This window comes from Rhamphochromis longiceps, linkage group LG19 (genome assembly GCF_057381845.1).
Source record: "Rhamphochromis longiceps isolate RC_006_pf linkage group LG19, R_longiceps_female_GT1.1, whole genome shotgun sequence".
NCBI lineage: Eukaryota > Metazoa > Chordata > Actinopteri > Cichliformes > Cichlidae > Rhamphochromis > Rhamphochromis longiceps.
In genome coordinates this window covers 20,499,814-20,524,275 of record NC_140575.1, presented here as the reverse complement: position 1 = coordinate 20,524,275, position 24,462 = coordinate 20,499,814, and the positions used below count along the sequence as shown (strand labels likewise).

At 41.1% G+C, this 24,462-nt stretch overlaps 2 protein-coding genes across 3 annotated transcripts; both read left to right on the top strand.

Moving 5' to 3' along the window:
* Positions 1 to 197: 197 nt before the first annotated feature.
* Positions 198 to 6,951, top strand: pacc1 (proton activated chloride channel 1). 2 transcript variants are annotated; one of them, XM_085392140.1, is made up of 8 exons: positions 198 to 486; positions 2,955 to 3,081; positions 3,214 to 3,426; positions 5,191 to 5,345; positions 5,481 to 5,623; positions 5,723 to 5,864; positions 5,958 to 6,065; positions 6,155 to 6,951. In XM_085392140.1, the coding sequence occupies exons 1-8, from the start codon at positions 451 to 453 to the stop codon at positions 6,314 to 6,316; spliced, it is 1,086 nt and encodes a 361-aa protein (XP_085248266.1). In that variant the 5' UTR covers positions 198 to 450; the 3' UTR covers positions 6,317 to 6,951. The 2 variants fall into 2 exon arrangements, with proteins under 2 accessions (XP_085248266.1, XP_085248267.1); XM_085392141.1 differs by having other exon boundaries at positions 199 to 486; positions 2,955 to 3,078; positions 6,155 to 6,950.
* Positions 6,952 to 7,519: 568 nt separating this feature from the next.
* Positions 7,520 to 24,179, top strand: znf106a (zinc finger protein 106a). The gene is made up of 22 exons (XM_085391200.1): positions 7,520 to 7,633; positions 10,279 to 10,361; positions 10,642 to 10,703; positions 12,173 to 12,367; positions 13,359 to 15,233; positions 15,323 to 15,767; positions 15,868 to 15,937; positions 16,040 to 16,194; positions 16,542 to 16,602; positions 16,817 to 17,128; positions 17,522 to 18,311; positions 18,522 to 18,562; positions 19,078 to 19,223; positions 19,325 to 19,459; positions 19,551 to 19,667; positions 19,982 to 20,173; positions 20,377 to 20,439; positions 20,535 to 20,654; positions 20,772 to 20,843; positions 21,694 to 21,765; positions 21,880 to 22,026; positions 23,353 to 24,179. The coding sequence occupies exons 2-22, from the start codon at positions 10,308 to 10,310 to the stop codon at positions 23,407 to 23,409; spliced, it is 5,181 nt and encodes a 1,726-aa protein (XP_085247326.1). The 5' UTR covers positions 7,520 to 7,633; positions 10,279 to 10,307; the 3' UTR covers positions 23,410 to 24,179.
* Positions 24,180 to 24,462: the final 283 nt, after the last annotated feature.

The following is a 24,462-nucleotide window of genomic DNA, read 5'->3' as shown; positions in this document are numbered from 1 at the left end:
AAAAACATAACACCATAGTCAAGTTCATTTGAGTAAAAAATAAACTTGTAGGAATGGGGTGGCATTTCAGTAAAAATGCGGTTTCTTGTCGCAGTAGTATGTTGTTGTTTTTTTAGATAAATGAGTTTTCTCATAAGTACATGAACGCAGCATTAGGAATCAACCTAAGGTAACGAGCTAGGACACAAGGAAGCCACAACAAGGAAACAAGATCGCATTGAATCGCGGCCCATGGGTCCCCTGTTATTATCGTGGGTTGGGCCTTTATCTACTTCTCCAAAACCCCCAGGGGTGGGTGCTGGTGTCTTTTTTTTTTAAAACTGTGAGACTTGAGCTCGGTGGAATGAGGTGTTTTTAAACATGTCAGGTTTATTAGGAGCAATCTGCTGAGTTGGCACAAAAAGCTTGAAGAGCTGCTTTAGGTGAAGTCACTGGAAGTTCCGCAGAGGAATGCTCAGAAAAGGAAGGTCCCTCTCATACCAGGAGGTAAGTTACAAGTTCCTTCGTGTTTGTGTTTCACTCTGAAATCTTTCATGTTTGTCTCAGTAATCACAGGACTGCTACAGACTGTAGGCTTCTTTTTTTATTGTCTCTGAGGACAGCAGTAAAGTCTTTTTTCTCTCGCTGTGTCCATGCTCCTGTCGGGCGTATTTGGCATCATGTGACTGAGCAGCCGTTTCCTGACTTCATGTTTCCTTTGGGTTTCAGCTATAGTTGCAGTATTCATTTAGATTATTCGCCAGTTCTTATTTTAAGCTTTAAAATAGCTGCAGAAATGGCGTAAAACCTTTTAAAACCACTGGTCGGTATGGCCATTTTAAAGCCTCGCTTGCATTTGGAGCCAGCGCTGACTTGGTCATTAAGTTTGTGGTGCTGTCAGGTGTTTTCATTGTTTAGGCTCTCCTCACTGAAAGATGGTTTGGACATAATGTAAAACAGACAGTGTGATACTTTTTTTTAAAATGTGTATTTTTGTTGTTGTAAGTACATTTACCTTTAACTTATAACCACTGACCTTAAATATCAACACCAGATAAGTTAAACTGTTTTGTCATTGGAGTATTTGATTACAGGTCAGTGAAATGAAAGAAACAGTAATCATTGTTGTTGTGACTAAATGTCAGGTTTGTAGAAGGCAAAAGTAGTGAAATGTTACTGTTTTCTATATTTTGTAATTTCTTTTGAGACAGGGGGTCTTAAAAGAAGGGGTTAAAGTGGGATTTAACAGATTTAACAGATGAGGGAATCCGAAAATTATTTAAAGAAAATAATTACAAGATGTGAAAATTTGTACTGTGAGCTCGAGCAGATTTGTTTTGTGTGTGTGTGTGTGTGTGTGTGTGTGTGTGTGTGTGTGTGTGTGTGTGTGTGTGTGTGTGTGTGTGTGTGTGTGTGTGTGTGTAACCATGATCGGCTGACCTGTGTCCCTGCTTCTCTAAGGTTCACTGCTCTTTGTGGACTTAACTGAACTAAGTCCTAAAACTAGACTTGAAAACAACATTTTAGTTAACAAAAATGAAAAACTAAACCAAATTAAGTAAAAAAGTAGAGGGAAAAATATTAAGCTTTAGTATCTGTTAGTTTGATAAAGTTTCAATAATAACTCGCCCAATGAGACATTGATGGACATCGACCAGCTGTGTCCAAAAATTTTGAGTCACTGCTTTCCCAAAGTTTTGGGTTTTTATTGAAATATCTGAGCTCATTTTCCTAAATCCTGCCTCTGACGCGTGCCCTCCATAGAGTAAGAATTAAAAAGATTAACTAATAGAACTAACTTTTAGAACTAATCCTGAAACTAGTAAAAACTAAAATAAAATTAAACATCTTCCAAAAATAAAAACTAAACTCACACAAGAAAATGTGCTGAGGAAACTAAAAACTAGTAAGTTAAAAAAAATAAAAAAATAAAAAAAGTCAAAATGGAAAAATAAAAACCAATTTGAAAATACGATACTATAATAACTCTGATATATACAGATCTGCTGTTTGATATAACCTGACATTGAGCATGAAAACTGCAACCTGTCAGCAAAAACAAACTGATGTTATATATGATATGAAAACATGTAACTATAACAGATGTTTACATACTACTAAAATATGACAAGTTAACATGTGGAAGATGAATACATTGCAACTAAAAGGTGTGGCGTTACTGAGAAGGGAACAATATACCAAAAACAATAGTGTATGTATGTGTGTATATATATATGTATATATATATTACATATATATTACATATATACATATATATATATATATATATACATAAAACTTACTGTCTTTCAGGTATTCACCCAATAAAGGACCACGAACTCAATAGGTTAAATGCCTTTCAGGCACCGCTACAGTCTGCACCTGTCCTGTTTAGTGGCTGCTCCATACCACAGGACAGACTCAATGACTGCAGTTTAGAACAGGATCAGCATCTCCTGTGGAAGATTATACTTCCCCAGAAGGGGCCGAGTGAATTCTGAGGTGTTCAGAGACATTCAGTCTGCTTAAATCCAGCTAAATGCAGCCAACTGTTTCACAACACAGACGGACAATGACCTAAAACATGGATCCAAAACAAACCTTTATTTTGTTTATTGAAGCAAAGAAGTGGACAAGTGGATTATTCTTGTTGAGGACTAAACTTCAGACAGAAAGGCCCACATACAAACAGCAACCGAAAGTTGCTCCAGTAAAGGCCTCAAAGCATTAAAAAGGAGGAAACCCAGCAATCTGATGTTGTCCATGAGTTCAAAACTTTAGGCCGTCATTGCCAGCAAAGGGTTTTGTATTAGGTTTGATTCATCATTAACTGAAGATCTCAGAGTGCTATTCCACTCCACTTAAAATGGATACAAATGTGACCCCACCTTAGTAATTGTTAGGATTTTAAGTATAGTTTTACTATACTTGTAACCAGAAATAGGTGTTTAAATGTTCTTTTTTTAACCCTACAGTTCAATGATGAGGATGATGAAGGGGGGGGAGATGAAGATGAAGGCAACGCACCGTCTCCAGTCTTTTTTGATGATGCCACTGAAGACCCGGAGCATGAGAAGCCTGATAGCAGCATCTCACAAAGTAGTAGGAGACGTGTTTCTGCACCACATGCTGGACACTCATTACACTGATATATTTTTTATTGGTCCACGCTTTTGTGGCATGTAATTGGATTTGTCCACTCAGATTCCTGCCTTTACCCCTTTGTCCCTACAGCACAGGATGACGTTAGGGGGCCCAATCCACCTATGAGATTCAGTAAAACCTGTCTGAAGAATTTCTTCACGGTGGTGCTCATCTTCATCTACCTGCTGCTGACTGCGGTGGCAGCATTCCTGGCCTACCAGACGATCTCTGACTTCTTGGAGAAACTAAACAACCCCGTTATGTCCGTCATTTACAAAGAGGTTGACTCATTTTCATCTCCTGGTTAGTATGAATGATACACTTTTTGGGGCATATTTTAGGACTATGACTGGGTTAGTGGGTGTTAAGTGTGCTGTTATGTCCAAAACATAGAACAACAGGTAACTCATTTCATCCAGAAAATACAGATTGCACTACACAGCAGCACTTCATATTTTTTTTATAAGCATTTAAATCTGCCTTTATCAGCATTTAGCAGGAACACATGCTCTTCATGTAGTGGTTGTCGTGGCACTAGATGGAATAGTATCTGAGTATACAAGGGGATATAGCTGATTAACCATGCCATTAAGATATGGGACAGAGATTTTGAAGCTAAGTGAGCAGCTGAATGTCTTCATGAAGAGAAAGAGCACTACAGATGGCCTGTATTTATATAGCGCTTTACTAGTCCCTAAGGACCCCAAAGCGCTTTACATATCCAGTCATCCACCCATTCACACACACATTCACACACTGGTGATGGCAAGCTACATTGTAGCCACAGCCACCCTGGGGCGCACTGACAGAGGCGAGGCTGCCGGACACTGGCGCCACCGGGCCCTCTGACCACCACCAGTAGGCAACGGGTGAAGTGTCTTGCCCAAGGACACAACGACCGAGACTGTCCAAGCCGGGGCTCGAACCGGCAACCTTCCGATTACAAGGCGAACTCCCAACTCTTGAGCCACGATCGCCCAGAATGGGATGTTTGCTTTGAGAGTGTCGATGGAGAAATATAGAGACGGTCAGAAGGAGTTTCAGTGTTTCTGTGGATCAAGAGAAAGCATTTGATAATGGAGAGGAGTGTCAAAGGTGATTTGCAATCGAAGGATAGCAGCACTAGAGAAAGGAAAGGTTTACAAGATAGTAGTGAGACCTGCTATGATGTATGATTTTGAGATAGGAGGCAGAGCTGGAGTTGTCAGAGTTGAGAGGTTAAAATGTTCAATGGGAGTGACCAGTGTGGACAAGATTAGAAATGAGTCCATCAGAGAACCAGCTCAGGTTGAGCAGGATGGTGGATATAGCTGCCAGGCAGGAGGAGAAGAGAAAGACCACAGAGGAGGCTCATGGATGTAGTGAAAAGGACATGCAGAGGGTTTGTGTGACAGAGGAGGATGCTGGGGATGGGGTGAGATGGAGCCAGATGATCCACCCTGGCAAAGATTTTAGAAATGAATACTTCTTTGCTCCTTTTCATTATCACACCTGGCCTGTTTTCTATCGCGATAAACCCCAAATTATTGTTGGTGACAAAATACTCAATAATTGAATAACACTGTGACAGAAGGCAGGCGCTAGTTATGTGTGAATAATTTGTATTGCCTGCTGTGTGGCCACCAGAGGGTGTATTAAATCTGAAAACTTTTCTAAAATTGCAGCTTATCAAATGTGACTTGGTCAGTTGTTGCAGACATGCAATGCAAGGTGCATTTTCTTTTTTGTGTTGTATCTTTGCTTTAGAAGATAATGTGGTTTATTCTTTAATTTTTTTTTTCCAGCTAGTCCCTTAAGCCTTAAATCTCCATCTGAAAAGACATCCATGAAAATAGTCAGCAACAGCTGAACAAATCCTGTTCTCTGTGGATGAGAGACACATGGAAGAATTTTGAAATGCATTAAGTGTCCTCGTCTGCGTCACCAAAATAAAACGTGTTTGGAGGCACCCGTTGCAAAATTTTACATTTTTACCTCCACATAGAACAAACAAGTAAATGGCAGTGAGTCCATAAACACTGCTGTTGAAGAACATTGATGCAGACTCTGTTTACTTTCTTTGAGCAGGCATAGCTCTGTACCCCGGCAAAGCCCAGCTGCTCAGCTGTAAACATCACTACCATGACTACATCCCACCTTTAGTGGACCCCGGCAAGCCTCAAGAAGTAGACTGTAACATAAAAGAAGTGACCTACTTTGGGCCATTCGCGAACGAAACAGAGGTCAGAATTAACTTTTTTTTTATTTGGCTGTTTCTCAGACACAACCCACAAGTCTGAGCAATCCTAAAGATGTGCAGCTATAACATAACTGCAAAATTGTCTCCACTGGATTTACATACTATTATACTGTTACAGAAAAAAGCTCTGGTGGTCCGCGGGCCATCTGACGTCCGTAACAAAGAACTGATCTTCATGCAGTTCAGTCGCAATGAAACAGAGGAGGACTTCAGTGCCATCAATTACATGCTTTTTGCCAAGTTTAGTGACTTGACTGACAGGTAATCATTGTTTAATAAGACACTCGAAGCTTGATGTTTTGCAAAGTGTTAACAGTGATTTGTGTGATAGCAGCATATGTGCCTGTTTTCTGCCTGTAGTGCAAATAAATCCGAGTTTATGAGAGACTGTGAGAGGAATTACTCCATGTGGACCTTCTCTGGAGGCTTCAGAACCTGGGTCAAAATGTCATTATTGACAACATCTGGGGTAAAAAATGAAGCTGTCGAGTTTCGACAAGAGGTATTTATGTCCCAACAGTTTACATGTAGTTCCATGCACGATGACATTTGAATTGAAAGTTTTTAATTTGATTATTTATGGTGAATGGTCTAGTCTTCTGTGGTGAAATTCAACGATAAAAGGCCTGAAGGGGCACAAACCGATCAGCTCTACTTTGCCGTCTTTGAGTGGCGAGATCCTTTTATGCAGGAAATCCGACTGGTATGTTCTCACAGAAATTTTCTCCTTATTTGAATTGTGCTTGCACGAATTGCTCATTGTTCGACAAAACTTTGCTTCTTTCCAAACAGATAGTGACTGCGAATGCCTGGAGCTCTATAGCCATCCTCTGTGGGGTCTTCATGGCTCTCTTCAAAGCTGCCAATTTTGCCAAACTCACTATTAAGTGGACTATCAAGATGCGCAAGAGGCATCTGAGGAATAAAGCACGGGAACTGAACCATGTAACCTGAAACACTTTGCAGACAAGACACAATCTTACAATATCCAAACTCTAAGATCTGACGGAGCTGAGCTTTATTCTCACACAGCTGCTTTTTCCAGGTCACTACAGGCACTGTTTTTGTAATCAGTAGTGAGAAATATTAGCACGAGGGCATGCTTATGAATTACATTTGTAGGTGTTACTGCTTCTCTTTTAACATGTAAGCTGGCAGTAATAACTGATTATTACTAGATTATTGTTATTGCTAGATTCATTTTCTTTAAGAGCCAATATTTAGTTACTGCATTTCAAAAGAAGATGTACTTCACAAACACCTTCTAAAACGTCCAATAAACACTGCGTTTGACACGCACACTCAAGAAAATGTTGCTGAAAGCCAAGACACTTTTAAAACTTCTTAAAAGTTGTTTTTAAGTGTAAAACTGAGAAAATGTGAACTTTTGTGTTATATCTTGGACTGGTTCAGTTCTGAAAGTGATAATACTATTTTAAAGACTCTAAAGGGATTTCTGAGAACTGTTTTTAATTTGTAGTTTGTTTCTGTAGCATATATGTTCCAGCAGTGCTGCTGTTTTTCATTTAGATTCAACGTTATGCATCGATATGTTGAAATCTTGCTGTTTAAATGATTTTTCAAAATAAATATGTTTTTACTCTTGTATTTTACTGCCAAATTTAATTTTATACGGTATCAATGGGTAGACTGTCCAGACTTTATATCTTTCCCAGACGAACTGATCCTTGATTTTATCTATATGTTTGGATTTACCTTGAATAGGGGACCACAAACTTGTTAAGTAGAAAAAAATAGATGGATGGAAAACAGAAGCTTCAAGTTACTGCTGATATATGTGCTTCTACAGTGGGGTGGACTCAGTTTTACACACACTTTATTTTCATTTACTTTTTTGTTAAATAAACAGTACCACAGTGTACTGTATCATGAGCAGTTGTTCATCTGGGATTTAATACTAAGACCTGGGAAGGACTAAATCCTAAATGACAGTGAGTTGTTCAGAAAGTTGTTTAAAAATTATGGAGCTGGAATGGGCATAAAGCACTGGCAATTTAATTTTTTTTTTAATTTTTATTTATTTATTTATTTATTTGTAAAGTGCCATTACAGTTATTTTTTTCTATTAGACATTTTTGTTTTTTGCTCGGTCTCTGTGTGGCGTCCTGGTTTCCTGAATCCGAAATGGTCCTGAACGCATCTTGGGTTGGTGCTCCGTTTGGGGGCGCGGCGAGGAGGCGGATGTTGTTATTAGCTTCAGCGATGGATGAGAAAATGCAGTAGTCCTACACACATCTGGATGTTGTGAAGGTAGCAATCAGTCACATCTAAGTGTCTACAGTGTGTAAAACCATTCGGTTGTAGTCGGGCTCCCTCATCACCTTTTAATTGCTAATAAGTTAAGGACATTACTGGTATGTTCATGTGGCAGCTATCATGCTGTTGCTAGCTCGCTAACTTACTAGCTTAGCTTTCAATAACAGTTCAAGTAAATTCTGCTGAATAATAATAATCATAATTCGTAATAACATTTTTTATTACTTTGGTAGTGGGATGGTCAGCTCGTATTTAAGCTAGTTTTTGAGTCACGTTATTTTGCTTTTTTGCATACTTACCAGCTAACTGTACAACTAGAAACAGCTAGGCTAACAACACTCAAGGACCCAGGACTTTATTTAACCATAAGCTAGTTTAAAACAGCAATAAAGCTGTCGCTTGACATTTACTATAAAGTTTTTATTACCTTAGTGTGTTTGATAACATCATAATAAAATGTCATGCGACTGGTGGTAAACTTTTGCACAAAGTTAGCATGCTAACTAAAATTTCCAAGTACTTTGGTCATATGTGCATTTGAATTTTAAGTATTTATTTTGGCACAGCTTTGATGATAAAGTACCTTGTTGTGATGAGCTTGGGGAAACGTCAGTAGAAGATGTTCTCTGTGGTTTCTAAATTAGATGAGATCCTAACTGTGGCATGTAAACAAACTGACTTGACATGGAACTTCTTTAACTGCCCCCTGCCTGTTTTCAAGCATTGTAGCACAGCTGCCTGATCTGCTAACATAACTGTGCAGAAGTTCACGGGATATCTAACATTGTCCTCCTGGCTGCTCTTTAGAAAATTAGCAGCTCACTCATGCGTTTTATAAATGTGTTAAAAGATAGCCCTTCAAAGGTATTTTAAGGCACTTCAAGAGTATCCATTCTTACTGTCACTATTTTACTATTTCACCTGATCACTTCTTCTGTATGGTAAAAGTTGGAAAGTTGTGTTAATGGAAATTGTGCTGTAAAAGCGAAGAAAGTGAGATCGCATAATACTTCCTGATCATCAAACAAATTATAATATTATACAAAGATAACTCAAGTAAATACAAAATGTGATTTTTAAATGATGGTTTCATTTATTAAGGGGAAAAAGCTGTCCAAACCCAGTTGGTTTAGTGTGAAAAAATAACCCACTCCGAATCATGAATTAACTATGATTAATCACATTTTTCAGAAAGCTGAGTTTAGTTTCATAAACCTGTTGAATCAAGAGGTAATTTAAATAGAATTTCTCTGATAAAGTGGGGTAGGCTAAAAAAAAATCTCAAAAAGGAATATATGATGCCATGATCTAAAGAAACAAAGTCAAATTCACTGGCATCTGACTGGAAAGGATTACAAAGCCATTTCTCTGCAATTGGGGCTCCAGTGAACCACTGTGAGAACCATTAGAAATCTGGAATAGTGGTGAACCTTCACAGGGGCAGTTGGGTTTCCAAAATTATTCCAAGAGCTCATCGACCACCATCCAGGAGGTGACAAAAGAACGAAGAACAACATTTAAAGAACTGCAGGCTTCACTCGCCTCAGTTAAGGTGTGGGATCATGATTTAACAATAAGATAGAAACAGGTCAAAATGGCTTACATGGAAGAGATCCACCGCTGATCTAAAACACCACAAAGGCTCATCTTACATTTGCTTATAGAAAATCATCCTGATGATCCCTGAGACTTTTGGGAAAATACTCTGTGGACTGATAAAATAAAAGTTGAACTGTTTGGAAGGTTTGGGTCCCGCTACATCTAATGTAAAACTACCACAATACTTCATAAAATGAACATCTTGGGAGCAAGCCAGCATGGTGGTGTTAGTGTGATGGTCTGGGGCTGCTTTGCTGCTTCAGGACCTGAACATGTAAGTGTGAAAAATATGCAAAAATAAAAAATAGAAAGTCAGGAAGTAGGCCAAATGCTTTTTAATTGAATTGTACCGTGTGTGTGTGTGAGTGTGAGACAAGGTTTGCCCTACTGTTTTTGTCTTTATCCACTCGTCACTCAAATATTCAACTTGTCATTGTTTGTAGAAAGGCTTGACTGCCAGTTTTTCCAGTTTCCAGGGTGGTAGTTTGTTTTTCCATACTAGTATTTTGTCGTTGTATTTAAACATTAATAGAGCTACTGCATATTTTCTCTCTTTTTCTGAATATTTTTTGGATCCCCAAATTCATAAACCAGCAGTATTTTGGGGATAAAGTAAAATCCTTCATGTGGTCACCTTCTTAAAAACAGGCAGTGTTGGTGTAGACCTTGACCAGCAGTTGACTTGTAGCCGGTGTTTATTCCTCCCCCTGTTTGTGAGTGTTGAACACGTCCAGACATCGCTCTGCCTTCTGGCCATAGAGCTGCTCTATCAGCAGACTGGAATTAGACTAGTGATCAGGTTGAACTTTGTTGGTATTTGGACTGTGGTACCAAAGCATGTTGTTGAATAGTTAGGTGTGGTTGCTCAAAGAAAAAAAAAGCTTTGAGTTCTTTTCATTTTGTTGGTTGACGTGTCACTTTTCTTCATACAGTATGGACACTATTACAGCCCATAATTAATTGTTCTTGTGAAATAAAACTCAGGTACATCCACCCAGGGAGGCGTCACATAAGTTAAACAACACTCTCTCTTTCCGCAGTAATGGGCTGAGATTCATCTGCGTTCGAAATGACGAGAGACAGAAAGTGCATCCTCTGTGAAACCGTCTATGTCTCCAAGCAGGTAACTGACCCAGAAATTTGATTTACACTATAAATATGTCGACACTTTAAAAACAAAGTAAATAATGATAAGTATTTGATCACCGTGGCATGTATCTACACTCTCAGGTGTGCAAGGTTCTGATTAAAGATACTTGTAGTTAGGTTTATTATACCTATTTTTAACCACCTATGAGATATGAGGGGCTTTTTACTGCCTGACTAAACTAAAACTACGTGTTTTGATGTGTTTCTCTGTACCTCGCCTTAAAAAATGTTTTATTATGAATATGTACCTGCAGGAGATGGATGAGCACACGAGAAGCATGCTCCACCACCGTGAGCTGGAGAACCTTAAAGGCCGGTGAGTTTTTTTCTTTCTTTATTTTGTTACATTTATTTAAAGATAAATTGAAACGTACGTAACAAAAAAAGGTGTTTGATTTCATTACATGACTCGTGACTTTCATGCAATACTGAAAAGGTTCAGGTTATTGCGTCCTGTTTAATACTGGCTTCACAAAAATACTGGCTTCACAAGACTTTTGCCCAGATTATTTAGGTCATGAGGCACGTGTGCACACGGGCACGTGTACACAGTAATCGAGCAAGTGGATATAGGGGCAGCTGTCTCAACTGTACCACATATATTTAGACACAATCTCTCCGGAACAACAGGCATGACCGTTAGAAGGCAACTGGCTATCTTGTGACTCGCATGTAGATTACTAAAAGCATGTGGCTCTGTCGCTGAGATGGAAGAATCTCTAGAGGAGCTAACTCTGTTTCAGTTACTGGAATTTCATGCTGTTGATGTGCAAAGATGAAATCTTATTGTGTTCATCACCTAAAGCTGAATATTAGTATTTTTTAAAGAAAAGAATGTGTGAAGATTTATTTGAAAAGCACCTGTGTAGGAATATGACGGCAACAATAAACTTAAATTTAGCTCCAGCTTGTTACAGTTTTTTTTTGTGAGGTTAAGCTAACCCACAGATTGCATTTTCAGCACTGTTTCTGCAGCTGACGAATAATACTTGAAAAAATATTGATTAGTTGTGTGCCAGCTGCACGAGAGGTCACAAAAAGGCAGCATGCCATGACACAGATTTGAAAAAGAAGTTGAGAAGGAGCCAGCAAAGTCACTGCCCCTATCAGAATCACAGGATGGCATACTTGGGAGAGGTTTTGAAGTGGAGGCTAGAAGCAGCTGCACACAGCTCCAGTTACACAGGCTGTGCATTGGATTGGTCGGTACAATCCACAGGCCTGTGCTAATAACACATGCTGGCCTGAGAGGGGGCTGGGTCCTGGCTCATGGAACACAGAGTGAGGTCATATACAGACATTGCCTTCTGTAGAGTCTCAGAGCGCAGCGGACACCATCATGAGGGCGCACTAGGCTGCAGACGCCGGGCTACTCTCCCCTCCACGCGTCCCAGTGCTGCACTGCTTGGCTGGACATAAGCGGGACAGCTAGATTAGCATGCTGCCTGAGTCCAGCCTTGCTGCTCCTCTTCCTGCCCTCACCCTGCCACCCATGGCCTGCTGAAGAAAGGAGAACACGATCAGGATGATAACGATTATTTTTTATGAGATAAAATTCTAAGTTAGTGACCTCCTGATCTGTAACGGATAGAGAATTTGGACAAGTAATATTTTCAAGGATTGTAGAGTATTCTCCTTTCCTGATTTTATGAAGACTTTAAAGTAACAGAAAGTAGAGCCAGAATATATATTTGCGAGCTCTGCAGGCAGGAAAACCGAACCAGACAAGTTTAGCGCAATGCCCGAAGGAACGATTGAACGTCCGCTCTCTCCTTCCCTCCCCAGGGACTGCGGACATGAGTGCAGAGTCTGTAAGGTGAAGGTGGTGAGTCTGACTGATTATGCCAGCCACATTTCCAGCCCCATGCACAAGCAGAATGTGGAGGCTGCTGACCAGAAGCCTCCTGGGCTCGACCATGAAGAAGACTACTTCGATCAGGAATTGGTGGACTTGATTGAAAAGAGAAAAGAGAAGATCAGGTAAAAGAAAAATAGCTACTCGTTTGGTTTAAACACAAAATGTTGTCTAGGATTTTAAATCAAAAGTCTCCAGGAGAGTCACAGATGACTTTTATGAAGCTTTTATGATTTAAATAGTGATACCTTACAAGCTTGTGTATGTGTGTGTGTATATACACCATGTATAGTCACATTTTGCTCAGTGGTGCTCAGAGGCCTCTTTTAGCCACAGCTTCACATTATGCTGCAGCTGGAGTCGTATGTCAGGACTGAAGGCTATAAAAAAAGCATGACTGCACATACAGGGTTCAGACACAAGCAGTTTGATGCTTTTATTAAAGAGTAAAACACAAAACCCTTCACTTCAGCCCTTTTTTGTACTTTAATTTCTAAAATTCATGTTTTTTTAAGCCAAAACTAAAATGTCACACTAATTGCACTATTAGACTATTTCTTCAAATGAGTCTTTTCTATGCATATTTGGTATAATCCCCCAAAATACCTTATAATAATGTGTGATTGCTGATCCATATGAAGATATGTGAAGGAAAACGCTGTCAATTTGTCACATACCAGACATTTTCCCTCTGCTGGTTGGTGCATGTAATTGTCAGGAAGACTCTCTGAAATCATAATTTTATTAATGCGTTTTTAATTTAAAGCAAATGAATTGCTCTAATAATGACTTTCAGCGTCAAACAAACTTTTGAAATTATTATGGCAAACCTGTAGGTGGGATTATTTGCTTTTGATGTGAAGTCTAATAAAAAAAAAGTTAAAACAATCGAAATTTTCCATCCAAATTCACTCTTCTTCTTTAAGCTTGACAGTGTGTATTGTATCACCCACACAGAGCGGCAATCCTCCTCACGTATTTCTAAGTTTAGTTCTTTCTCTCATTTTGTGTTAATGCCTCATATATTATTACTTTTTGTTTTGAATGTTGCAAGTTGGATGTAAGGGCAGCTGTAAACATTTGCTTGTATTTCATTTATATTACTGTTATTTCCAGAAAAGAGAAGGAAGCTGCTGCTGCAAAGCTAGCAAAAGATGAAGAGGATAAAAGGAGAAAGGAGGCGTTTCAGCAGAGGTTAAAGGAAGCTAAAGAGCGTTACTCCTTGCAGCGTGGCTGGCAGCAGCCGGGACAGGGATTCGGTGGGTCTAGTCACCACAGGACTTGGTACAAAAGCAACCAGTATGACTCCAAAGCAGGGGAGATACAACCCTGGAACCAGAGGAAACAGGGGAAGAGCGCCACCTGGCATGCTCAGGAGCCCCCCAACTTAGAGAGGTGGGCATCTGGAGAGTTTGCTGGTAGAAGCTCAGATAGTCAGGAAGCTCGAAGCAACAAGACGTGGGGTCATTGTGCATTTCCTGGCAAAAATGAAAATAGATTTCCGTGGCTCAGCAACGGAGGCAGTAGAAATGGGCTCTATGGGCAAAACAATATTTCCCAGTACACTCAAAAGAACCGGCACATGAGCTTTTTGGAGGCTCCTCGTATGTATCCACCTCCCCCTGTCTCTTTGGCCCAGGCTGTGAATCAGTTTCAGAATACAGGTAATGACCAACCAGGTCAGGCCAGTGCTGGGCTACAGAAGGGGGATGGCCAACCAGCAGAATCTGATATTAATAGCAGTAAAAGCTCTAAGACTTTGGGCAGCAATCCGAAGATTGACAAATCCTGTCGCTGGTCACCCTATCCTGTGAAGGGTTTAGAGTCTGTGCCACATAAAGATACCGGTCCAAAATCATCTGAGGAATACCCAAGAGCCCCCAAACCTCAAAACAAAGCACCGGAAGCCACTGGTTTTAACAGCCAGTCACAATCTGAAAAGGAATCAAGTCTTTTGCCTTTAAGTAGACTGGAAGAAAAAGGGAGGCACAAAACAAACCCTGCAGTCAAACCTAGAGATGGGAGTAGCAGTAGAAGCAGCAGTTCACAGAGAGATGGCCACCAGAATTCAGCGTCTAATTGGTACAATCAGAATGCAAATAAGTCATTGCTAGATCGGAAAATGTCCTCAGCTCCTGGAATCAGCAGTGTGGCTCATCTCAGCAAGATCCCCAGTCAGGCTCAAGTGCAATCAAAACCAACTGGAATCCAGAGTGAAGTCAAGGCTTCACTGACTGGGTCCTTTCAATCACGGCAACAGAAGCTCCCAGAATCAGTTAAGCATGCCAAACAAATTGTGTTAGAAAAGAAGGGCTCTTTAAATACATTTGGTAATAACGTAAAAGTGGAAATGACACAGCACAGTGTCGAGGAGCCGCAAACGAATCAGGTACAGAGTCAGACTGGAGTGAACAAAGAGATCAGCTGCAGGCAGAATGCAGTAAAATCAGTGTTACCTGATCCAGTTGGGTCAGAAAAGCTTGCTTTGACATCTTCAGACAGCAGTCAGTTTCTCCAGTCACTGCAAGTTAGCACCTCTACTGTGGAGACCTCCAAGCTGGCAGAATCAGGCAGGGAATACGAGGAGAACAATAAGAAAGTGGAAAAGCAAAGCTGCTCAGTTGTTGCAGATGAGGCCATGCAGGTCAGTGAGGCAGGGCAGAGCTCAGAGAGTGACACCTCCAGAAGTGGTGACGCACAGACTCATGCATCAAGTCTGTCCAAACTTGACCTGCCTCCAGTTTTAAAACGTGACCTCACCAAACATATCAGCTCCAAGAGCAAAACAGTCGGCCACGAGCCCAACCTGAACATTGCCAGACGGGTGCGTAATGTGAACGAGTCGCGGAGAAGCGACACCGAAAAGGATTCAGGGCTCAAGCCAACTGTGCGGCAGCTCATCAGCTCCTCTGGGTCTCGGCGCAATGTTAACTGGGAACAGGTGTATCACGAGGTCAGGAAGAAACAAGACAAAGGAAAAGGCATGCCAAGGTGAAATTATAATCTCATCTTTAAATTTTTAAATACATTTTGATTTCGATTTGATTTCAGTTAATACAAGTTTATGTTCTGTCTTTCAGGTTTGGCATTGAGATGGTTTCATATGAGCAGGAGTACCAGAGCCAAGAGGAGGGTGACATACCGCTGCTGGAGGGTTTCCAGTGGGAGTCATTGATGGACGTCTCTTACCAGGGCCCCTCACGAAAACGCTCCTTATCAGAGAGTAGCCTCGCTCCTGCGTCCACGCACAACCTCTTTACATCCCATATATCAAAGGAAACCTCACAGAGAGAAAGCTTCAACTCAGAGCAGCAGGGATCTACAGTTAATCCAAATCGCAAGTCTTCTCTAGGAAATCAAGACTGTCAGTCTCAGCCAGAGGTTGGACAGATGCTCGTTCATCTCGAGGCCAAAGCTCAGAACCAGACAGCCCTCCAGCGGTCTGACTCAGTGCTCGGGGACAGCAGTTCAGGGACGGAGCAGTGCGATGGTCTGGGAACAGCAAAGAGGCGGAGAGCAGCCGGGGTGAGCTTAGGAAACGGTGTTCTCATTTTTATTTGTGTATTTGTTTTTTGAAAGGACAAGCAGAATATGTCATCGTGACTGCTTTCTTTCTTCTCTGTAGGACGCTCTGAGTACAGAGTCTTCATGCATAGAACATAATAGCAAAAGACAGAAGGTCAAATCGAAAAGAGGTTAGTAGGCTAAAAAAACCAAGAATCTCTGGGGTTATAATTCATTTTCCTGTCATGGTTTAGCTGCTTGTGTTTCACATCTGTGTTTTGGGCTTGCTGCAGAACGTTCGCACATTGACCAGCTGTTGGCAGTGTCTCTGCGGGAGGACGAGCTCAGTCGCTCCCTGCAGACTGTGGACACCAGCCTGATCCAGGCCCGGGCTGCGCTGGAGGCCGCCTACATGGAAGTGCAGCGTCTCATGGTGGTTAAACAGCAGGTCTGCACACAGCTGAACTCTATTATTCAAAAACTCTCTCTCCGCACAGTTACGTGCTTTTAGGTGTTTAGTGTCTAATGCCAACACATTATAACAAAAAGGGCCTACACCTAAGGACTCACAGAGAGTTTGTGTTGGCAAGCATTTTGTTGTCTTGCCAGCTACTTCACATTAATATATAACCCCAAGTCTCACTATTTAAACGATGGTCTTGCGTTCCATGTGAATTTAATTTACTTCTAAAAGTTAGGGATTAACGTTAGGATTTATACTTTCTATGCAGTTTGTCTTTGAAGATAACATGTTCCCTGCCTAACCATTGTTTTGTATGGCTTTGTCTTTCACAGATGATTGTAGAGATGAGCACCTTAAGAAACAAGCGCATTGAGTTACTAAAAGGGATGCAAGGTAAAAACATGTGCAAAATACATTTGGTCACTTGTACCAAATGTCTATTACTACAAATTACTACACACTAGATTCAATTAAAAGCCAGTTCGTATTCTACTATAGTTAAAAATAAGTTTATTATATTTGTAGCAGTAATGGAACAAATATAGTTTACAGAAGAAGCTATGATTGGTGGAATAAGCTTTTTAATCATGGATTTCTTTTTATACAGGTACGATGGAGGAAGCACCTCAGATCAAACTGAAAGAAGAAAAGATGGATACATTTGAAACTGAGGCACACGTACCCTCCTCTGTCACACTTTCCTCTCTTGTGGAAACTGCTGTCCACAGTCCCAATCGTGCTGCAGAGTGTGGCTCTCCCCCCTCCTCCAGCCTTCCCTTGATGTCTGTAGCTATCAAGCAGGAGCCCCTGTCCCCTGTTCATATCAGCTCAGAGCCGGACCTTGCGGACGCTTTGACCAACTGTGCTCACAGCACCACCCCGGAGCTGCCGGTCACTCCTGCCAGAGCCTCCTCACCAGGTAACATTGCTTTTCCCAGACCCTAAAACAGCATCCCAGATCTTACATCTCATTGATCACTGTGATCAGTGATCTCTCTCACTGATCAATGAGCTCACCTAGATGTCTAAAAGACCAACAAAAAGTAAAAAGCGTTAAAAGGTTTTTATGTCACTAAACTAAACACAATACAAAAATCAGCTTTGCAAATATTTTACAAGCATTCTGGACACAGTGTGTTTATCATGAGAAATACTGCATGTGAATCTAATCTTTACAAGTTTTTACACATACTGTTTGGAAGAGTCCATCATGTGTTATTTGTATTACTTGAATAAAAGGATATTGTTACGTAGGAGATTTTACTAAATAAAGTAACAGACAATTTTGGGTTATTTGTGCTGCTTGTTGCAGATTTCGCCGTCAACTTCCAGGCTTCCCCTGAAAGACACCCTGAGCTGTACCCGTCGAACTTTAGAGAGCCTGCAGACTCCAAGGAGAAGTCGCTAACACTTATTGAGACAACAGAAAAAGCCATACAGACAGCAAGGAACAGTCTCACCTCTTTAGCTGACACAAAAAGCCCCCTTAAGCCTCTATTACCCATTAGAGACTGTGAGGTTAATGACTCTGCAGACATCCCATCCTTTAAATCCCCTTTAGCCCCCTCAATCCTTAATATCCCTGCCTCTCCATCAGAGCTGAGGACTGGAAAGCGCGTGAGGAAGCTGAAGAAGAGGAAGGCATTGAAGAAGGCTCAGGGGACAGAGCAGTTTGAAAGCAGTGACACTGAGATGGATGAAGAGGCCTCACGGCCGAGATGCCCCCGAACGCGTAGGAGACCTAGCGGAGGCTCTCAGGTCAGTACGTCCAGTCTCCCTACAGAAGACAGAGAGGGTGACATGAACATAGAGGGTGATAAGAAGCCACTCAAGATGCTGTTTCCAAGTGCCAAATTAGAGAAGGCAGAGCAGAAGTCCCCAGCAGAGCTTCCTCATGAGGCCACCGCTGATATTATGGTGAACTTGGATTCAGAGGAAAGCATGGAGGTCACTGTTGCCGGACAGCAGCCCCAAGTGAATGTTCAAGTTCAAATCCCCCCTCCAGCCCCAATCGCAGACTCCTCCAGTCCTGAGCCACGGAGCCTGGCCTGCAACGAGGTCTCCTCCACCAGTGACATGGATTTGTGTAAATCATCTGAGAGGTGAGTCGCTGTCGCAATTTCAGCTCAGTGTGAACTCATATGAGCAAAAATACTTGTTTCTACAGACTTAAAGACTTAAGTGGGATTTAAAAAAAGCTAATTGCAAAATACACTTTTTTCCTAAATTATAAGATGCACAACTGGGTTTCAGAAAGGTCAGATTTCATAAGAACAAACTTTTAGATTAAACTCTAACTTTTCTCTCAACAGTGACATGCCATTTGCCATCACTTTGCCCAAGAACTCATCAGGTACGTTCATCTCTGGAGAGCAGTCGCTATGATTAAAGTTGGGTCATACTTAACCAAACATAGTTTGTACTTGTATTGTTCACATTATAAGTGACAGAAATAGTTATGTTAGGAGTGAGATAGCCTTAAATACACATAAACGTACAAACAGTAGTAGTAATAGTAGTAAGTAGTAATATTTCTATGTTATGAATATCACACTCACCAAATAAAAATAGATTCCAGTGTGCCCAATTTACTTTTTATGGGCAAAGTATTCATAGAGGTGTTATCTGAGGGCATTCATGAGTATGCAGAGATAACTACTAGAAGACACACATACACAAATACGATGCTTTGTAAACTTTTTTTTTCTGTAAAGAACCACATAATTGGATCCATCTTTTGAATTAGAAATGTTAAAATGATCTGGACAGGCCCCTTATGAGTGGATATACCTGCTGTAAGATCATTTATGTCAGTTTCCTCACTGTGTTTGATTTTTAAAAATTTTCCTTCATGTTTGTATTTTCCAGATGCATCATCTGACCATGGTGAAGATGAGATGCCCACTGACGGGCTGTTTGAGGGCCACCAGGAGGCGGTGAACGCCATGCACATCCACAATGGCCTGTTGTACACGTGCTCAGGAGATCGAACCGTCAAAGCCTTTGACTTGGTGGTGAGTTGTGAATGAAATAACTGCTGCTATTTGCCAGGATGTGCCTGAATATCTATTATGGAACAACGTTGCAACTTTGCTTTTCTTAAATTTTGTCGTAGAGTCATAAATGCGTTGGTACGTTCGAGGGTCACAGCTCCAAAGTGAGCTGCCTGTTGGTCTCAGCGGCTCCAAGCCTGCATCATCGCCTTTATTCTGGTTCCAGTGACCAGATCATACGCTGCTACAGCCTCAGGGTAAATCACAGGCCTTTTACTTAAACTGCCATATGTTAGTGTCACAGCAACATTGGATTATTGACACTCTGTATTTCGCTCTTGTCCACAGACACGGGAACTCGAGCAGCAGTTCTCTCTGTCTGATCGAGTCCTCTGCCTCCACAGCCGTTGGAAAACTTTGTATGCTGGTCTGGCGAATGGCACAGTGGTGACCTTTAACCTTAAGGTGAAAAATTAAGCACAAGCAGGAATGTCTCTAAAATAATGGCATTGGAAGCAATTAAGAAATAATGTGGAAACGGCCAATGTGTTGAGCTAAAAATGCTGCCACAGTGCTTGTACATTCTCCTATATGTGACAGAAAATGCAGCCCCATCAGTGTTAAATCACATACCTCGAGTAGTTTGCACATATTACTGACTTTAAGTGTGCCCTTAAATGAAAAGGTTTTGCAGCTACTTGTTTCTGCAATGATAGAAAGAATCATCATCATCGTGAAGTGTGCTTCGCTCGATGTTCATTTTGCAATTGTTTGTTTAGACAAACAAGCAGATGGACGTGTTTGAGTGCCACGGGCCGCGGGCCGTGAGCTGTCTGGCCTCATCACAGGAGGGAGCCAGGAGGATCCTGCTGGTGGGCTCCTACGACAACACCATCAGTGTGAGAGACGCCAAGAACGGACTGCTGCTGCGCACTCTGGAGGGACACACCAAAACTGTGCTCTGCATGAAGGTAGATTACATCTGAGCTTCAACAAAGCAACTGCATTACTGCTGGAGTAAATTTCATGATATTCAAGACAACAATGACAGGATGGCATGTTATAAACCTTGATGTTTTGTACTGTTAAAAAATATAATACACAGATTATCTATGTTTGTATGCAAATTTGTGTCTTTTGTGAGTGTGTCTTCTCTTCTGCTGCTTTTTCCCAGGTGGTCAATGATCTGGTATTCAGTGGATCCAGTGATCAGTGTGTCTACGCACACAACATCCATGTGAGTCGCTGTTACAGTTTTGCGTCTTTAATTTCAGTTATTCACCATTTGAAAAAGAAGCCATGTGAAATGATTATTTTCTTACTTTGTCACAGACAGGTGAGCTTGTGCGGGTTTATAAGGGCCACAGTCATGCTGTTACAGTAGTGGCCATCCTGGGGAAAGTGATGGTGACCGCCTGCCTGGACAAACTGGTCCGTGTCTACGACCTGCAGGTTAGCATCGTCACACCATCTGTCTTTTAATAACATAAACTGCTCATGAATTTCTTTATTTATTTAATATTGACATGCCATTGCACAAGAAAATCTGAAAGCACGCTCTCTCCACAGACTCATGACCAACTGCAGGTCTACGGAGGACACAAGGACATGGTGATGTGCATGGCTATCCACAAGAACATGGTGAGACGTGCTATTTCAAGTGTTGTTTAGACACCAGTTATGACTTAATAACTCATCTATTTGGTTCTCATACAGAATATTTTTGAAAAACAAATTGTAAAGTGGGCAGCACGGTGGCACGGTGGTTAGCACTGTTGCCGCACAGCAAGAAGGTCCAGTCACGGGAGGTCCTGAGTTCAATTCCAACATCAGTTTATTCATTAATATAGAATGATCAATTGTATCAAACGCCTTTTTTAAGTCTATAAAAACACCAACAGTATATTCCTTATTATCTATAGCATTAGATATCCCGTGGTTAGCACTGTTGCCGCACAGCAAGAAGGTCCTGAGTTCAATTCCAACATCAGGCCGGGGTCTTTCTGTGTGGAGTTTGCATGTTCTCCCCGTGTTTGCGTGGGTTCCCTCCGGGTACTCCGGCTTCCTCCCACCGTCCAAAGACATGCAGCTTGTGGGGATAGGTTAATTGATTAATCCAAATTGCCACTAGGTGTGAATGTGCAAGTGAGTGCGAATGGTTGTCTGTCCCTGTGTGTTGGCCCTGCGACAGACTGGCGACCTGTCCAGGGTGTACCCTGCCTCTCGCCCTATGACAGCTGGGATAGGCTCCAGCGCCCCCCACGACCCTGAAAAGGATAAGCGGAAGCGAATGAATGAATGAATGAATGAAAATTGTAAAGTTTCATTGCTGATATGAGGAATTTCTAAGCTTTAATGTTGTCACACACCTCTACTGGGTCCTAAGTGATGATTGAGAGCGATTGGCTTTCTACAAGACATCTCTTTTCATAAAATTGTCTGTGTTATATCTCAGAAGGCTAAATCCTAACTCTAATTTTGTGTGTTTCAGATCTACACGGGTTGCTATGATGGCAGCGTGCAGGCAGTGAAGCTGAACCTAATGCAAAACTACCGCTGCTGGGTAAGACGTGTCATGGAGCAATGCTGAGAAATTTATGGATAAGTTGTGTTCCAGTCCCGTCTTTTCCTTCTGAGCTTCTCATTTTGTTTGGTTATTGGCGTTTTGTGTTTCCAGTGGCATGGCTGTTCACTGGTCTTTGGGTTGATAGAGCATCTGCGGCAGCACCTGATCAACGACCACACCAGTGGCAACTTTCAGACGCTCAAGTGCCGCTGGAAAAACTGTGAAGCGTTTTTCTCTGCGCGCAACACCTCCAAGCAGGTATAAACACATTCAACAGAACTCAACACCCAACATTTTCTTTCTTTTTGGACAGATGCAGTCAAAGTCATTTATTCTCCATAATGAGCCATTAATATTTTTTTTTCTTATTGTTGCCCTGCTCTTCCTAATAACGTTGCTTAGTTCATTGAGGTATGCACAGCTTTCTTAAGGCTCCACCACAGCATTTCAGTGAGGTTGAGGTCTGGACTTTGACTGGATTGTTGCAAAACTCAGAAGAGTTAATGCTCAGCCCTGTGACTCCGCTCCACCACCGTGTTTGACAGTCGGTGTTTCAGCTGATATGCTGTGTTTGTTTTTCACCAAATGTGGTGCTATGCATTATGGGCAAACATCTGCACTTTGGTCTGGTCTGTCCAAAGTTAACATTGTTCAAGACGTCTTGTGGTTTGTTCAGATAAACATTTGAAAACCTTTCTTTTAGAGAGAATAGGCTTTCTCCTGGCAGTCCCTCCAAGCAACTGTCATGAACTTTAACCTATTACATGCTAACTAAGGCCGTAGACTCTGAAATGTAGCTGTTGGGTTTTTTCCAATTTCTGTAAGTATTGCACGATCTGACCTTGGGGTGTGTTTGCTCGGGCACCCAGTCATTCAAAAACACCTGAATGCTTCAGACCAGCAGACACACAAAGCATCAACTTTTATTAGAGGTGGTTTTATTTATTTATTTACAGATGATTAGTTAATTGGGTACATTTGATTAGCAGCACCTGGCTGCTGCTTACCCTCTTAATTCCCGTGGAAGCAGTAAGAGTGTACTTTGTGTTTTTTGCTTGACTGTGTGTACTGATACAATAAGGATACTTATATTAAACATAGCCCAAATTTCAAATCTTCATTTCGACATATATGCAGATCATCTTTATGGCCCAAAAGCTCTAAAATGCTCATGTCAAACAGGAAAAACTCCTGTCTGCTAGTAGCAGCCAATCAGTAGACAGATAGATTTAAAATAGCTTGTTTCAGTCAGACGGTGAAACACCAAGGCCCACTATAATATAAACTTTCAACTGCAAATCCAGCAAAGCTAATTTATGCTATTTTAATAAATATGGAGCTGAGCGACCATAAGAGGACCATAACAACCTGTCACGAATAAAGTGTAAAAACAAATCATGTCCTGTTAGAATCTATACATGATTCTAAAGCAATACATAGCAGGAACTTCATATTTAATGAGTGATGCTGTGTAAATATGCATTTTAATATAACCTCCTATTATATAAACGCTTACATATGCTTTGGTTGAGTACATACAAGTTTTAGAAGCTGATTTAGAGGCTGTGACTTTGTGTGTTGCAGGGAATGCTGATGCACATGCAGAAACATGCTGAGGAGGACACTGAAGTGGAGCCTTAAAGCTTCTGGTGGGAATGCCGTTTCTCCCTGAGACTTCTCTCCTTTCTTGTAACCTTTACCCTAATGTTACCCTCCCATATTGGGAGGCACGCTCTTGGGACCCACTTACCCTTAGCAGCGCTCTCGTCGAGCCTGGCGAGTGGCGTCTGACAAGTCCATCCTTTATGTTGGAATCCAACCATAATACAGTTACAAAAAAGGAGGGTTGGTTGTGCTGTTATGTTTTTTTTAAACTTTCTACAAAACACACCTTCCCCTTTTTTAGTCTGACCATTACTTCTTCTTGTCAATGACCAAAGAAAGACAAAGAAACACGTGACTTTTGTTTATTGAAGAAACTTCAGCGTAGCCGGTATCTAAGGGAGTTGCCACGCTTTTCCGATGAAACGCCAACAAAAAGCAGTTATCGTCTTCCAGATTGGTTGGCTACAATATGGCATGGGTTAAGAGATGTTTTTATCGTTGTTGTGCAGTTGTTGCGTGTCACGTTGAGCAACCTGTAGTGTGTTTTTTTTTTTTTTTTTTTTTTTAAATTAAAGTTACCACTTATGACAATGAGCGATTTAAAGTTTTTGGAAATTCGTGGTGTTGTCTTTGAGGCTGCGTTTAACAGTGTGATTATTTGTTTTGAGGGAATTTAATTGAAGATTGATGTATTTAATGTTTGGTTTTTATTTTCTAAAAATAAAAAAACTCAAGTTCTTACAATCTCGTTGGGTCGTTTAGGATTACATTTATTTATTTGTTGTTGCTCAGTCAGGTGATTAGTGCGTTAATAGGGACTGTGTTGAAGGATTTGTCCTTTGAGAATTGACATTTGCTGTGAAAACAGAACCAAGATGTGAAGTATGTGTGCTAATCTGTGTGGATTATTTCCTCGTTGTTGTCGGCAGAGTGTTTAACCCTGTCCGGCGAACCTTGTTTTCCAAGCGTGAGTGTGAGGTGCTGTTTTTATGTCACATTCTTGTGGATTTATTTTGTATTTGGAGAATCAAGCAGAAGGCACCGGAGCTGTATTTGTTTTCCACAGTTGTCTAATAAAGTGTGGAGATA